This window comes from Ambystoma mexicanum, chromosome 6p (genome assembly GCF_040938575.1).
Source record: "Ambystoma mexicanum isolate Mex_15411 chromosome 6p, UKY_AmexF1_1, whole genome shotgun sequence".
NCBI lineage: Eukaryota > Metazoa > Chordata > Amphibia > Caudata > Ambystomatidae > Ambystoma > Ambystoma mexicanum.
This window is the reverse complement of record NC_090935.1, coordinates 44604673-44622007: the sequence shown is the minus strand read 5'-3', so window position 1 is coordinate 44622007 and position 17335 is coordinate 44604673. Positions and strand designations below refer to the sequence as shown.

Sequence of the window (17335 nt, the reverse complement as noted above, 5' to 3'; positions counted from 1 at the left end):
CATTAACATGCAGTGAGAACAGTTTCTAATTTAGTTCCTGGCTTGGCTATATACCGTCTTTGGCATGTATTCCTTTGCATCGCATGCAGTTATGGTGTCTGTGCCTTTAGGCCACAGCTGGCACACAAACATAACATCTGGTGACATAAGCCTGGTCCTGGCCACACCATGGGTGGTGCTGGAAGTGGCATTTAATAAGGGCAGACCTGCTGGCTTTCTTAATGCTTGTTACTTTTGTGACACCTACATTCATGGGCACCACAATAGCTCACAACTTACAGAAATATCTAAAAAAAAACAGCCATGACAAATACATGTTCGTATCATTTTATTTAAAGCACATGCGATTGAGTTGAGCAGCAAAGCTGTAACAGTGAACAATATCAAACCACATGATGGCAACATTATTTATTTAATTGTTAATTTTAGGAATGGTAGCATGTTTTTTAGAATGTTAATCTATGGCTACCAAACAATAACAATACCAGGTGTTTATATATCGCCTTGTGTCAGACTACCCCTGCTTCTAAGCACTGTAAAGCTAGCTGTTATCATTACCCAACCTAATTGGCTCAGCACATACTAAACTGCTCAAAGTGACGTCTGGTAATCATTTAGTAGCCAAAGCCTGGCTCTCAGATGGCTTCGCTGCAGGTGCCTCTCTGTCCCAGCTTGGCTGCGATTGCACCTGCAATGCAGAGGGCAACACAAAGGAATATGCCTTAGGAAACAGCACCATGTGGCATCCTTCTGCACGCGCTGTGCATGTGCACAGGCTCGCATGCACGATCCATGCAATGCTTAGGGTGCAAAGCCTCACTGTGCACATTACAAGGGCTGCCAGATTGACACCTCGATCACCAATCAGGGGAGGAAGAGCACCGCGCGTGCCCCGCTCTCTGCCCGCTTGCAGAGTTAGCTGGTCCCATTGGCTTTGCTCAGATACGTCACGTCGTGCGCGGAGAGCGCAGGGAGCTGTGCGTCCACGTGCAGCCGGAGCAAGATGGCGGGCCTCTCGCACATCCACGCGTGGTCGTCTCTACAATCTCGCCCACTCAATTCCCCTGCATTGCCAATTGCTGCACAATAGTAGGCATCAAAGTAGCCACTGATGCGCACCGAGACAGGCCAGTTGTAGAGATACCTGGAATGAAAGAAGAACAGCAGGGATACATTTATCAGTGCATTGCATTAACCATTTGCCACTACTCATCTGTGCCACTCTGCTTTGAAATCGCTCCCTGTATCGGGATGAGTGGCACTCACATGTGCCAGCGAACATAAGTGAATACATATGATGTGTGCATGTGCCTGCGTGGTTTCTGTGCAGCATGGATGAGTGTGTGTAGGTAGTGCGCATGCCTCTTTCTGTGTGTCTGTGGTAATAACTGCACAGTGGGCATGCACAGTGCAACCCAGCACAATCATATCTATCTGATCGGCCATGCCCCCTGTAACTGGGAGGGAAGCACTGCTGACATCACAAGTCACTGGGACAGAGGTCATATGGATATGTATAGAGTTGTTCATGGGGGATTAGTACCTGTGGGGTAATATTCCACCTTGGGGTTCAGAGTCAGTATGGGGTAGTATTCCACCCAGAGATTCAGAATCACTGACTTTCCACCAGAGCTGAGCAGGTGAGGCAGATCCTGTGTTGCAGACCCTCCTGGGCCTTTATCACTTTTGTTGCTGTTTTTGTGTGCCTCCAGGCCCCCTGTTCACCCTCTCCCTCTCCAATCCACTTCCCCTTTACCTACTCCTCCCCTCCCCCCCCCGCCTCCCAGCCTGCCCACCATTCCTGATTGGCCTCTGTTTCCGGTCTTACTGACTCTCCCTAGGGCAGCACCCTGCAGCTAAGTGCTGAAGGCAAAGCACGGCTCCCACTGAGGCGGCTCCAGCGGGTGTCTGCAGGTGTCAGCAGGGGAAGCCAGTGGCAGCCGTCAACCAGCAGCGACTAAGTAAGGTAGGAATGGCCCAGGTTAGGATAAGAGCATTCACTCTACCCTGAAAACCTGGCCACATAGCAGAATCTCAGACTTAGGTGTGTTTTTCTCCGGTATTTAAATTGCACTGTGAAAGTATTTAAAATTGCATTGTGAAACCTAGGCCTTTTTTTCCACTATACACGACTCTTAGTCCGTTGTTAAACTACACTGTGAAATTACTGCTGTCTTTGGTTTTTGCCTTCTTGGCAAAGTGTTCACCCAGCGACCTGTTCTACTACTGTCTAAACCTTTGTTGTTTTGTTCAATTGTCTACTATTGTCTCGTCTCTCCCTGTCTTGTCTGCTTGCACCCCTTCCTGCGTCCTTCCCTAGTGCTCACCCCGCCCCTAACCCCACTCACTCCCCCTTCCCTCCTCCCCAACCTACTCTATAGTGCCCTCTGTCTTTCATATCTTTTCTAACTGCTTCTCTATCGACTATCCTTCCCTTCTCACTAAGTCTGGTAGGAAGAAGTTTAAAAAGTACATCCTGGTCTCCAACCCAGGCCTCCCTATCCCTGACACCTATACCAGTGCTTCCTCTAGGCAAACCCTCACCGACATCCTCTTTGTCATTCCCTCGCCAGACCTATGGACTCTTCACATGGTCTCTGTGCTTTCTCCTTTTTCTTCTTCTCCCATTAATGCTGGCACCAGGTGGGAGGTCCTCTAAGGTCATCATTAATGTTTACCTGAATAGTACTGTCTTGGTCCAAGGCCCTCAGGCCAACCTTCTCCTCTTTGATAGACGCTTCCAGTGCCTCATCAATTTCCTTCCTTCTCCTGCTGTCTCCACTCTTCCCTCCACGGCTTCCTTGCCTCACCCTGCTATCTCCTCCTTGGCTACCTTGCCCTCGCCTCCTTCCTATTCTGCCCCCACTCAGGCTTCTTCTACACCTCTGCAGGGCGTACCTCTGATTTGTACCCCTCCCCGGAAGTCTTTCAAGGATGGCAACCTTCTCAATATTGCCACTCTAAACTCTCGCTCAGCTGTCAAACACTCCTCTGACATCTGCTGCCTCCTTGAAGAACTAGACCTGATGTCCTTGGTCTTACTGAGACATGGTTCACGGCCAGCTCTGTCACGAGCTTTGACACTCCCCTCCCTGATGGCTACAAGTTTCTCTCCGCGCCCAGGTCCAACCATTCCGGAGGGGGTGTAGCCCTGATCTTCCCGAGTGGATTCCTGCTCTGTCATTCCTACGCAGGCCTACTCCTCTTTTGAATGCCTCGTCTGCAGGCTCTCCCTCTCTGCTGGCCATTCCCTTACTGTGGCTACCATCTATCTGCCACCTGGTCAGATCTCCTCTTACCTCTCTGAGTGGGCGGACCTCTCCTCTTCTCGTCCGGTCTCAACCACTCAACTCCTACTTCTTGGAGACTTTAACATCCACCTGGATGCTTCTTGTCCTTCCTCTGGACTCTTTCGCGACCTCTGCGACTCTCTCTCACTCTCTACCCTCCTGTTAGGCAGAAACCTGTGCAGTTCCCTTGGGGAACACTGCAAAAGATTTAAGACTACAGGTATAGCAGTAAACCCACTTGGTAGCAGTCTGCACCACCCAGATTTACCTGGTAGCTGTGGCTGAGCAGTCAGACTTCCCTCAAGAAGAGTTAGGCAGTATGCAAAGTATACACAATAGGTACTCAGACACAAAAGCAAACACTGACCAGAGCTTGGTTTCAAAAGTATATAGTTATTTATTTTAAGAACACATAAGTTGAAAACACTCTAGCAATATATAGTAAAACACTTCAAACACAGTTATATGAAAAGCAGTCCCAACCCTTCTTCCTAACTAAACAACTCTAGGTTAACATCACATAATTCAAACAGAGGTGAATGCTTAACTTTAGATGACACTCTAGTAGGTTCAAAGAAGGGAGGGAGAAAGAGCAGAATTAGGCTAAACACACCACTCTAAGGTCAAGAACACTTTCAGTAAGTTCAAAGAAGCACAAAGTCACAGGTGAGCAAAAGTCACTAGGCAGGGCCCACTCTTAGAGCAGACAGAGCGAAAACGTGCCCAAGATCACACAGTTTTTAGGGATTCAGAGTCTTGCAAAAGAGTTCGGAAAAGAGTTAGAGGGGCTTAGAAAGTTTAGCCAAGGTGTCCCAGGCAATCCCAGGATCGAAAGCCGGGGGCTAAAACTATCCCGTACAGTCGGTGGCAAGGGAAGCCAGGCAGAACACGGTACCTTAACGGAAAGGATCCTCCAGCGGTGGCAGTTGTTCCAGGCAGTGGCAGCAAGGCTCGACGTCAGTCAGGGGAGAAGAAGATCTCGCTGAAGAGCAGAAGAAGAAGGTCGTTGCACTGCCCGGGAAGAAACCAGCCGCGGCGTCCTCCGGTTAAAGGGTTGTACCGACTTTCGCGGTTTGTGGTACAAGTGGGGGGTATTCCGGTTGCCGGGGTGCTTGGCACTGGCAAGGCGGCCACGAGATACCTCGAAGAGCGGAAAGAAGGTGAAAACTGGTTGTCCCCACCAGTCAAGGGAAGGAGACACTCCATTAAGAGTTCTCCTCGGTCGTCGGGAAAAGTGGTGAGATGGTTCAGCAGGGCTCCACCGGCGGTGTCGTCGTAGCAGGTCAGCTCAGATCTTCCCTCGTTGGATTCTTAGGTCCTGTGGCGACTTCTGAAGTTCCAGTCCCCAAAGCCCTGCTTTTATGCAGCAAACCCCCATTCACCCAGCCTAGCTGTCACTCAAACATGCTAAGTGGTGAGCCGGCCGGCTCACCACTTGGGCCAATCAGGACGGAGTGCGACTTGAGTTACCTAGGTAACTCAGTCCAGGGTGCCTAAATCCCCCTCCACCCCTCCTAAGTACCCCAGACAGAGTGGCACCACTTTGGAGGGCTTCTGTGGAGAAGCCCGCCAAAAGTGGGACAAAGGGCTCCACTTTGGGTCAGAGTTACAGAGGCGAATGCCAACGCCATTTTAGCATCAAGTTTTGGCAAAAAATCCCAACCGGAGTTATAATAATAAATATATAAACCGGCGGTATGTTTAAGGCTACCGTAAATAAATAATTAAATGTGTTAGCCTAAAACAATGGGAAATCCCATAGGAAAATATCCGCGGTCGAATATAAAACGTAGTTTCCACTGCCACCAGCCAAAACTCGATCAGGGGGGACGGAGACGTGCCCCCTCGACTAACAGACCCTGGGGCAATCGAATTGCCCCAGCCAGTACGTCCACAATATGATGGTTTGTACTGGTTCTGTTCAGGATTTAAGACTAGTAAAGTCTTTGGTGACTTTACATGCCCTGGGAGACAGTAGTCAGTCCCAGGGTATGGAGTCTATGTTGGGGAGTCCCTAGGACACCCCTGGGTTACGGCACAGAGGGTGCTGTGTAACCCACATCACAAAAATATATGAGGCCCTATGGAGTAAAAGACCCCATAGCCCATTCAACACAAGGTTTAACCAAGAAAACACACTTCAACATGCCCAAGAGTGAGGGTAAAAGTGTCTCACTCTTGGCAGGAGAAAAAAATAAACCCCAGCAATCCAGCAAAGCTGCTGGGGGACTCACTAGGTAGGGAAATTCAGCCTAAACAGAGAATTCTCCCTAACACCTCCCCTCTGGCCCAACTCACTCTGCAGGGCACACTCTTGATGTTCTGATCTCTACAGACCTTCCCCCTTTCTATCCCTCTCACCACTCCTCTCTCCTGGAGTGATCACTTTCTCCTTTCCTCTCAGCTCAATCTCTCCACCCCTCAGGCCAAGCCAACTCCAGAACTGCCACCTACCTTCTTGGTTATCCGACCCATAAAGCGTGTGGCAGTTGAGGCTTTCACCGCCACTTTCTCCCCCTCCCCCTTTGGCTGACTCACACCCTGACACAGCCCTCTCCATGCTCCAATCTGCTATATCTGACACTCACAATGTTCTTGCCCCTGTCATGAGGATCCGCTTGAAGCTCAAAGCCAAGTGCAACTTCTTGTACGACTCAGACCTTGCCACACTTAAACGCAAGTGCAGGGTGGCTGAGAGGAAATGGCGTGCTTCCGGTACATCCTCTAACAAAGTGGCCTGCCGCCTGCTCCAAAGGCAATACCGGCTATGTCTGCACCAAGAAGAGAGCCCACATCCAAGTCTGCGTCTCTGCGGCATCTAACAACTCGGCCAAACACTTTAAATCTGCAAGGAGCTACCCAATCCTGCGGCAGTCTCTACCTCTCCTGTCCCCTCCCAGGCCCTCTGCACGGCCCTGGATTCTCATTTCATCTCTAAAACTAAGTACATTCTGTCCTCTCTCTCTTCCTCTCCTCCTGCCCCCTCTACTCCCTCCTATTCCTTTGGCCCTTCTTCGGCCACCTCTCCTCCCTCCTTCTCTACCTTTCCCCTGTTCTCCCCAGACAAGGTTTCTAGACAAGTCTGATCTACAAAAGTCTTGTCAAAACAGGCTCACCCCTGTTCCTCCAAAACCATCAGGGACCACATGGACACCTTGGCCCCTGCCACTGGAGTCTTCCCTTCCCCCCTGATGCACTCCCTTGTGCACCCTCTTCTTAAGAAACCCTCTGCTGATCCGTCCCGCCCGGCTAACTATCGTCCAATCTCCATCACTCCTTTCCTGGGCAAACTCCTGGAAAAGCTGGCCATCTCCCAGCTTAATCTTCACACTGAATATGTTGGTTGTCTCCATCCAGTCTGGATTCAGAGCTGCCAGAAGCACGGAAACTGCTCTCCTAAACATCTGTGAAGACCTGCTCTCCAACCTCGATTCCAACACCCTCTGTGTTCTCATCTTACTTGATCTCTCTACTGCCTTTGACACGGTCAACCACGCATGGAACGGCTGGAGTGCATGGACCGGCTGGAGCGCATGAAACAGCTGGAGTGCATGAAACGGCTGGAACGCATGAAACGACTGGAGCGCATGGAACGGCTGGAGTGCATGGAACGGCTGCAGTGCATGGAACGGCTGCAGTGCATGGAACACATGGAGCATGAAGACACTTGATCTCAAGCGCCTACTGAATACCACCATATCACATCACCACGCTTACTCTCCTCTATACACCACCACTCAACTAGAACACAGCGATACTATGACACATTCGGTATAGCTGTTCTCATACCAACACCTGCAACATACTGCCCATCATCCTAACTAAACACAGCGGGCAGCACACCCGCCAGCCTAGATGTTCTCCTCAGGCCTAAGGCAGCCAGAATCAGTCTAGTATCACCCTGACAGAATGAACACATACTCCGGATCTCACAACCACCACACCTACCGCTAAGAAGCAGCTATCATACGAATACCACACCTGCTGCACACAAATCCGGTGCACACACGCACCTTATTACTCTCTCTCTCTCCCTCTACTGACTTCAACTACGGTTCCCGAGGGCGTTCAACCTACAAGCACCTTGAGATCATACCGATGGTACATAAGGCGCTATATAAATGCAAAGTATAACATAACATGCCATCCTGCTCAACCGTCTCCGTGATAACCTGGGTTTCACCGATCAGGCCATGGCTTGGCTAACCTCTTTCCTTTCCGATCGACCCTCCCAGGTCCACCTTGGACCCTTCCTCTCCTCACTCTATATCTCTACCTGTGGTGTTCCACAGGGGTCTAACCTCTATGCCTTGCTGTTCAACCAACAACTGGCACTTCTTGCCCACCGCATTGCGGCTCTCTGACCCACCTTTCAGTGCTATGCGGATGACACTCAACTAATTTTCAGGCTCCCTTCCGCCACTTCTTCTCCTTCTCTCATCTCTGACTGTCTGTTTGCTAACCAGGAGTGGTGTGACTCCAATGATCTCTGCCTCAATGCCAGTAAGACCGAGATTCTCCTCATCGGCACACCTGCTCCCTCCTTGCCTGTCACTCTCTGTCCGGCCTCTCTTGGCCCTCTTGCTGCTCCCACCTGTGAGGCTAAAAACCTTGGGGTCATCTTCAACTCTACACTCTCCTTCTCTCCTCACATCTCTGACATCTCTAAGATGTCACACTACCAGCTGCACCTCCACAGAGGTATTCTTCCCTTCCTCTCCTTCCCCCAGAAGCTCACTGTCTCCAGATCCCTGGTTCTCTCTAGGCTGGACTACTGCAACAGCCTCTTTCTAAATCTGTCTTCTTCGAATCTCTACCCTTTGTAACTCATCCAGAACAGGACTGCAAGACTTGTCCTTGGCCTCAAGCCCAGGGATTGTATCTCTCCAGGATTGAAATCTGCGCACTGGTTCACAGTGGCTGCAAGGATTAAGTTCAAAACCCTCTGCATTTTCCTCAAGGCCTTCTGGGGCCTGGGACCTCAATAGCTTCAACTCTCTCTTCCTAAATATCTTCCTTCTCGTTCGCTCATCCGCCTCCAAGCAACAAGTTGGTAGTAGATCTCTTTCTTCAGCTGGGGCCTACCTCTGGAACATCCTCCCTGCCTCTCTGAAACTCAAGGAGAACCATCTACGGTTCCAGAAGCACCTCAAAACCTTCCTCTTTGCTTCTGCTTTCTCTCCTCCTCTCCCATGCTGAACTCCTGGCTGAAACGGAAACTGCACTGGTCACCTGGCTGCCCTCTGATCTTGGGCCCAGGTCCCATCCCCTGACAGTTGTACACTTGCACTACCTCCCTGGCAAGCCCCGCATTTGGGGACTATTTTCGGTATCCCTACAGTCCCCTACCTGCACTTGCCACCAGCTGGCCGCACATTTTACTTATTGCTGTTATTTACTCTATTTATTTTTACTGTCGATCCCATGTACTGCACTCCCCCTTCCGCTTCCCCCTCGCACTTTCCCCTTCCCCATTCCCCTGCACTTGCGCAATCTCAATATCTCCTGGCCTAGTAAGATCGTTGTCTCTGTCTTCCATCTGTTCCCCCTCCCTTGCCTCGTCACGCCTTGAAACACTTCTGTATAGGCGTGTTATAAATGCCATATCATATCATAATATTCCACACAGGGGCTCAGAGTCACTATGGGAGAATATTGCACACAGGCGTTCAGAGTCACTATGGGGTTATATTCCACACATGGGTTCAGAGTCACATCTGATAGACTACGAGAAAATATGGGGTAATATTCCATCCAGGGGCTCAGAGTTAGTTTAGAATTATATTGCACCCAGGGGTTCAGAGTCACAGATAATAGACTACGGGAAACTGTGGGGTAGTATTCCACCCAGGGGTTCAGAGTCACATCTGATAGACTACGAGAAACCGTGGGGTAATATTGCATCCAGGGGTTAAGAGTTACATCTGATATACAACAAGAAATTGTGGGGTAATATTCCACCTAGGGGTTCAGAGTACTATGTGATAAACTATGAGAAACTATGGGGTAGTTTTCCACCCAGGGGTTCAGAGTCACTATGGGGGAATATTCCACCCGGGGGCTCAGAGTCACTATGGGGTAATATTCCATCCAGGGGTTCAGAGTCGCTATGTGAGAATATTCCACCCAGGGGCTCAGAGTCACATCTGATAGACTACGAGAAAATATGGGGTAATATTCCATCCAGGGGCTCAGAGTTAGTTTAGAATTATATTGCACCCAGGGGTTCAGAGTCACAGATAATAGACTACGGGAAACTGTGGGGTAGTATTCCACCCAGGGGTTCAGAGTCACATCTGATAGACTACGAGAAACCGTGGGGTAATATTGCATCCAGGGGTTAAGAGTTACATCTGATATACAACAAGAAATTGTGGGGTAATATTCCACCTAGGGGTTCAGAGTACTATGTGATAAACTATGAGAAACTATGGGGTAGTTTTCCACCCAGGGGTTCAGAGTCACTATGGGGTAATATTCCATCCAGGGGCTCAGAGTCACTATGGGGTAATATTCCACCCAGGAGTTCAGAGTCACTATGGGGGAATATTCCACCCAGGGGCTCAGAGTCACTATGGGGTAATATTCCATCCAGGGGTTCAGAGTCGCTATGTGAGAATATTCCACCCAGGGGTTCAGAGTCACATCTGATAGACGAGAAACTATGGGGTAATTTCCCATCCAGGGGTTCATGTATACATCTGATAGACAACGAGATCAAAGCTCAGTTGCCTATGATGTGACTCTTACTCCTGAGGTGGAAATGTTCCCCTTGGTTGATAATGACGTTAACAATTTCATCTTCTATATGGGTGTCTATCATGTGAGCTGGCAGTACTGGAGGACGGGTAGGGTCCTTTACTCGAAGAATGCTATGGCTTAGCGTGGCCTGTACACAGGCAGACTGGAGGCGGGCATTGGGCTGCTGTGTGACGTCAGAGGGAGCTGTGTGAAGAAGCACCTGTGATGGAGCTGTTCCAGCGTTCAGTTGTGTACACAGAGAGGAACAGGTAGGCATTTCATATTTGTCTCAGGTGATGTTAGAGCGAGGTGTTATGAGTTTTGGGATAGTGTGTAGCTGGTTAATGGGTTTAGGGCAGGGGTCTGCAATCTGCGGCTCTATAGAGGTTTCGAACTATTACTCCCATGATCCCTTAGTGACTATGCTGATCAGGGCTGATGGGAATTGTAGTGCAACATATGTGGAGAGCCAAAGGTTGCAGGGTTTAGTGGAATCTATGCACAGAAATTAAATAGTACATTTTTGAGAGAACCACTAAATTCACGTTGGGTGTGATGATGACCTCTCTTTCTATGTACAAAGCTTTCCAATTGACACAGTCAGAACTTATTTGATAAAGTAAGAAAATTCCATCCACGCATGAAATTGACCTTCTTGCACTGAGCCAAAACTGTCAAAATAATGTCTATTATCGCATTATGAAATGAATGAAGCAATCAATCTAACGAAGCACAACATATGGAGGTATTCACAAAACACAGAATTATAATCAACCACGACGAGCAACCCCAAATGCACAAAAACATCAAAAGGATGACTTATATGCAAATCACCACAGAGGCATTCCTCACAAGCAAGGCACACACAAGACACAGTTACAAGAGCATAGGAGGCACACATTGGCAAGGCCAAAAGGGTTGGCTTTTGTGTAGGCATGGGATAGCTATTTCTCAGGGTAAATAATCAAACAACAACAAGCTTTGTGTCCCTCCTCAAATGCATCCCCCCCTTAGCTGTACTCCAATGCAGTCGTTTTAGTTTATTGGTGGAGCCTCAGCGCCACCTGATGGCCACAACTAAATAATGAGAATTTGACAACAGCAAAATCTATCAACAGAATGAACAATATCCTTTGTGACATATAATGTATTTATTTTATTTATTTATTGTTTGCTTGTTAGGCAATTATACAATAAGATTATGCTGTGGCAAAGAGCCCACAGGGCAGGGAGGGAGCAAGGGTGGGAAATACATTTGCAACACAATATTTAAGAGCAGAAGGGGAAGAGGTAGAGGAACAAACCTCCTATACCTTGTGAGTGTTCAGAACGTCGAAGTGCAGAAAGGAAGAGGGAAGAGGGGGTAAGTGCTGGGGAGTCCGAGCTCGTGGGTGAGCCATGGACGAAGTACTAGGAGTGTTGAGTGCTACACGGTCTGGGCCGCGTGAGGTAAGTGCGAGTCTCCAGAGCAGAGAGCGCGCAGATGCAAAGTGCTGCGGATAGACAGAAGTTGGGAAAAATTGCTGTGGGAGGTCAAGGCCCGAAGATGCATAAGGACCAAGGACACTGATTCAGCAACTGTAGGATTAGCAGAGGAGGAAAAGTGGGAGGAAGAAAGGAAAGTCTTAAGGAGCTTCCGGAATTTGAGAAGATCCTGCTCAAGGAGCAGGGGCAAGGGGAGGCCGCAGAGGAAAGTGAGATCGAAGTAACTAGTTAACACGGTTCTGGCGTGTTAGAGTTTTGTAATGCAACTAGTTGTTGTTGCTGCAACCATTAAAAGGTTTTTTGTTATTTTCATGCATGCAGTTATTCTTTTTCTCTGCAAAGTCATCATTTCCTGCACATTATTTCAAGATGGCAAGTTTACACGTTTCACATACAGAGTGGCCTGCAGTTGTATATACCCAACGGAAATACAGATAATAAATAAGTGGTGTTTTGGACAACAACTTTCACCAACCATAATTGCAATGTCCCATATTCATGTTCATGGAGGACCAGGCATCGCCTGTCCTCTTTCTATGTTACCTACCAACGGGGGTTCATCACATGTGTAGGTGGGGTTACCGCCAAACGCAGGCAGTCAGATTGAGGATATAAAGAAGTGAGCACAGCCCCCAACTGGCTCTGTGTTTTATTGTGTGGTTTTCTTTTACGCTGATATATTTGAAATATAACAATGACGACAAGGTCGTATCACCCGCGTGTGCCGCAGTGAGAACTGCCCTGCTTCCCGCTCTCCTGCCAAGTAACACTCTGGTTCCAGTAATCCGCCCATGGTGGCAAGCACCTCAGGACAGGCCTGCAAGCCTGCCCATGTTGCGGAAGACCAACAGCAATCATCGCGTCTCTCCAGGCGTGCACTCCACCCACGGCACGGGCGCTGAAAACACACACACATCCAGCAGCAACCTTCTACTGTGAGGAATGTCTGCCACAAGCCTGGGACACCAGGTTGCCGGCGCCAGACTCAAATTGTCAGCCCATTCGCATGCAGAACCTGTGAGGGATCAACAACGACACATCTGAAGAGGTGAGAGAGCACACCTCTGACTGCCTATATTGCATTAGAATTTTGTTTCCCCATCAGTGATTCCCCTCTTGAAGGCTATTACCATGTCAGAGGAGGAAGGTGTTAGCAGCTCCTCTGCTCAGATGCCACCTCACCCTGCACCCACACGACCCATCAGGCAGGAGGGGAGTCATGAATCATTGCAACTGCAAGCGGTCCCGCCTTTTGATATAACAGACACAAGCAGCCTGGCGCCGCGCTGGAGCAGATGGCTCAAACAGCTTCACATTTACATTTTCGCAACTGGTGCACGAGAGGAACGCCTTCTCAGAGGAATATTAATGCACTCACTGGGTCCAACAGTACAGGACCTTGTTTTCGAATTGCCTGAGAGCACTACTGACACTTTTCATGGCATCATTGGCGCACTAAACAATCATTTTGCTCCACTAAGAAAAGTTGATTACGAACGGCATATTTTCCACACGTCTATTCATGAGAAGAGTGAAACATTGGACAATTTTGTCATGCGATCACGTAAAAAAAGAGCCAAATACTGTGACTTTGAACACTACTCAACACAGGAAGCGCTCAAATCTCAAACCATTGCTGGCTGTGAATCCGCCAAATTATGTAGGAAGCTATTGCAAACTTCCCACATGTGGGCCCATATCCAGCCATTGGCCACTCTTGTGACGGGTGAGAATAATTTTCAGTCAGTGTTCAAAAACGTCAAATATTTTCAAGGAAACGCCATCTACATAGAATCCAATCATCGAAAGAATGAAAGTCCTCACCATAGACAATGGAGATCTCCCACCAACAGAAGAATCTGCTGATCCAGCAGACTGAGAGGATCCCCACACAGAACCAGACACCAGCGGGATAGAAGGGATGATACCCCTCAAACACTCACTCTGGAAGGCACAATACGAAGGTCAACACGCCACAAGATGAGATATGTAGAAACATCACCAAGACATCACACCGAGTCCAACTCATCATGTTCCAGTGGGGACCGCAAGCGTGGATATGTTCACGCGATAGTCAACAAAACGGCTACAGAATATAGCCCAAGGTTATTATTACAAGTCAACGGAAAGGCCAGGGAATTCCTGATCGACACAGGAGCCACTGTCAATGTGGACAATGAAGACACATATCATGGACTAGAAAACAGGAAAGCATTAATCCAGCTGACATTGACATTTATCCATATGGAGCAAATACACCACTAGAATGCAAAGGCATGTTCAATGCCACCTGCACCTATAAAGACAAAATGACAAGACTGAACATATACGTGGTAAAAGGTGACGTACCAGGTGGCAGCATCATCAGTTTTAAATCTGCCAATCAAAGCTTGGTGCACATAATATATTATATTGGGAATGAACTGTGATTAATAACATTGTGAATGATTTACAACACAATGGAAAAGAAGTGGTTTAATGAAATGATCAGCTTCTGTAATTTCTTGGCATGTCAATATATTATTTAAATATTGCATTAGAGAGTGAATGCATGGATGTATGATTAGTAAAATGCTTTTTAGAATTAATTAAATGAACATGCGTCTATGTGTTTTTTAGACAAATCTTAATAAAATGAATATACTGATTTGAGCTTCATATTTGTCTGCCCACCTTCTTCAGTCTCTCTTGTTCTCCTGGTACCATTTTTGTTCATATTACTTGGTGTTACCTCTAGGTATCAGTGAAAGTTGAGGTTCCCACTTTGGGTTTCTTGTTGCACATAATGTATTAGAACATGACGGCGTACACAACAGGCCCAAAGGACATGACAGTCAAAATGTTCCCAGCGTTATTCAACGGGCTAGGAAGACTCAAAGGAAAACGGATACAATTAGACATCAACCCAGACATCAAGCCCGTTGCACAGCACTAACGAGGAATCCTGTTAAATGTCCAAAAGCAAGTGTAAGACGAACTTCAATCACTTCTCAGCCAAGATATCATCGAACATGCCACACGCTGAGTCTCATCCATCATCCCAGTCCCCAAGAAAGAAAATGAATAAAATATTTGTATTTGTGTGGACATGAGGGCACCAAATGTGGCAATTGAGAGAGAAAGGCATGTATCCCCCAGAATGACTAACATGATGCACCTACTTCGGAATTTCTCTCCAAATTAGATTTAAATAAAGGGTATCATGAACTCGAACTATACCCTGAATCCCAATATATTACTACCCTTTCCACACATCTGGGGCACTCGTTACAAACGACTCAGTTTCGGAGTGTCCTCCGCAGATGAGATCTTCCAGAATTAAATACATCAAATAATTAAACAAATCCCGCAATCTTTAAATTACACTGACGATATATTTATATTTGGAGTGATACAAGAAGCACAAGATGGTGCACTCTGTCGAGTGTGCATGACATTAGAGGAAGCCAATCTGACTCTGAATTCAGCAAAATGTGACCTCAGTAAAACCACACTCAAATTCTTTGGGCACATATTTTCACAGGATGAACACAAACCTGAACCTGACAAGGTGCAAGCCCTCATTGACACCCCAACACGCACGTCAACATCTGCTGTGAGATCGTTTCTGGGCATGGCCAGCTATTGCACAAGGTATATACAAGACTTTGCCCCCGTAAGCCTCCTCACAGGAAACGGGCAAGAGTTCATGTGGTCACGAGACTGCGAGGAAGCGTTCCAAGAAATCAAAACACGCATTTCCTCTGCCTCATGCATGGCTTATTACAACCCAGACATGGAAACCGAATTGACCGCAAGCCCTGTCAGTCTAGGTGCTATCCTAGCTCAGTTCAGACCGGGCTCTTCCTGCCGCATTGTCGCATATGCAAGTTATAGCCTGTCCCCGGCAGAGTGCACATATTCCCAACCAGAAAAAGAAAGCCTGGCCGTTGTATGGGCCTGCGAGCACTATCATCTGTTTTTATTTGGCCGGAGGTTTACTATTGTCACTGCTCACCAGGCTCTCACAACTATATACGGCAAATCAAACGCCAAGATGCCTCCTCGCATTGCACGCTGGGGACTCAGGCTACAGGAATACTCATTCACAATAATACATCAGCCAGGGAAGGACACCAACCCAGCTGACCTCTTATCCAGGTACCCATTACCAGCAAAAGAGGAAACACAATCCATCAAGGCAGACCAATACGTTAATTACATTGTAAGCAATGCTCTCCCCAATTCGTATCCAATCCCTGAAATCCTCAACAGCTTGAACCAAGACCCAGTGCTCATGCAAGACAAGGACATAGTGTTCTCAGGGAAATGGCATGAGTTGAACAAAAGATAAGAGTTCATTCACGAAACAGAACAGAAACTGCTTAGAACATTTTATCTACTCAGATATGTACTGTCCATCTTGCTGCAAGGACTATTGTTGAAAGAAAATCGAATTGTCATTGCTGAGACATTGCAGGACAAGACAATCAATATAGCGCACAATGGGCACAGAGGAATCGTGTCCACTGAGAGGCAACTTCGAGCAAACGTGGGGTTTCCACATATGGATACAAAGATTGATAAAACTCTTGGAAACTGCCTCACATGCAAAGCACTAGATCCCTGCACATTCCCGGAATCACTGAAGATGACGTCTATGGCACTGCACATATGGGACTAAGTAGCGGTGGACATGCTTGGACCTTTACCTAATGGGAAACATGTTCTAGTCATTATGGATGAAATGTCGAGATTCCCGGAAGTGCATTTAGCACACCCAACAGCTGCACATGCTGACATCCCAGCTTTGGACACAACATTTGCGGACTACGACATCCCAACCATTGTAAAGTCTGACAATGGCCCACCTTTCAGTGGACATGATTTTGTGATGTTTGCTGAACCCCTAGGTTTTCAGCATCAGAAAGTCACTCCTTTGTGCCCACGAGCTAATGGCACTGTTGAAAGATTTATGCCCAATTTGAAGAGGACCCCCCCAAATATGCTCCATCACAAAAGGGTCATTTATGCAAGCCATTTGCACACTCCTCAGAGACTACCGTAACACACCACATAGCTCCACTGGAGAGTGCCCCTCAGAACTCATGTTCAGCAAGAATCATAAAAAGTACACTGCCACAGCCTCCCACCATGGGGTTCATGATAACAGTGGCGAGCCATGGCGGACACATCACCAAAAACTCTTTGTTTTTCAAGAAGATGGGAAAAGAAACACAAGAAAGCGAAGAACTGGCCATCTCAGAGAACTCATCAGACAGCTGCTCTGATGTTATGGATGGGGACATAGATACCAATGACAGAGACAGTGAAAGAGAAGAGGGCACTCCAAGGACTCAGAGCCTGTCAAAAAGAACAATTCTCAAACCGACAATATGAATTGAGGAAATGGGCTGGATGAAGACATTATCCTTTAAGTGGGGGGAGATGTAATGTCCCATAGTCATGTTCATGGAAGGCTATGCCTCGCCTTATCCTCTTTCTATGTTACCTACCAACGGGGGTTGGTCACGTGTGTAGGCGGGGTCACCGCCAAACTCAGGAAGTCAGATTGAGGAGTTAAAGAAGTGTGCACAGCACCCAACTGTCTTATTGTGTGGGTTTCTTTTGCACTGATATATCTGAAATATAACAATAATCAGAATAGTGAACAGCGAGGGATGAGTAGTAGTCCAAAACATTTCATTTTGGTGGTGTGGTTCAGAGCGAGTTTGAACAAGAATTGTTTATAATGGACTTAGGTATTGATCTGAAAGTGCTTACATTTGAAACTAGAGTTAAAGCAATTGTATGTTGTAGTGCAAAGAAAACAAACAAGA

General features: G+C 47.6%; 1 protein-coding gene and 1 long non-coding RNA gene across 2 annotated transcripts in view; one reads left to right on the top strand and one right to left on the bottom strand.

Moving 5' to 3' along the window:
* Positions 1-313: 313 nt before the first annotated feature.
* LOC138511188 (killer cell lectin-like receptor subfamily B member 1B allele C) overlaps positions 314-17335 on the bottom strand; it is a 154047-nt gene continuing 137025 nt past the window's right edge. The window contains exon 6 of the mRNA XM_069626700.1: positions 314-1144. Coding sequence (XP_069482801.1) covers positions 916-1144 — 229 coding nt within the window. The 3' untranslated portion in view covers positions 314-915. The remainder of the gene's footprint in view (positions 1145-17335) is intronic.
* LOC138511189 (uncharacterized) overlaps positions 10202-17335 on the top strand; it is a 141427-nt gene continuing 134293 nt past the window's right edge. Inside the window, exon 1 of the long non-coding RNA XR_011280585.1 lies at positions 10202-10300. This is a non-coding gene — a long non-coding RNA (uncharacterized lncRNA). The remainder of the gene's footprint in view (positions 10301-17335) is intronic.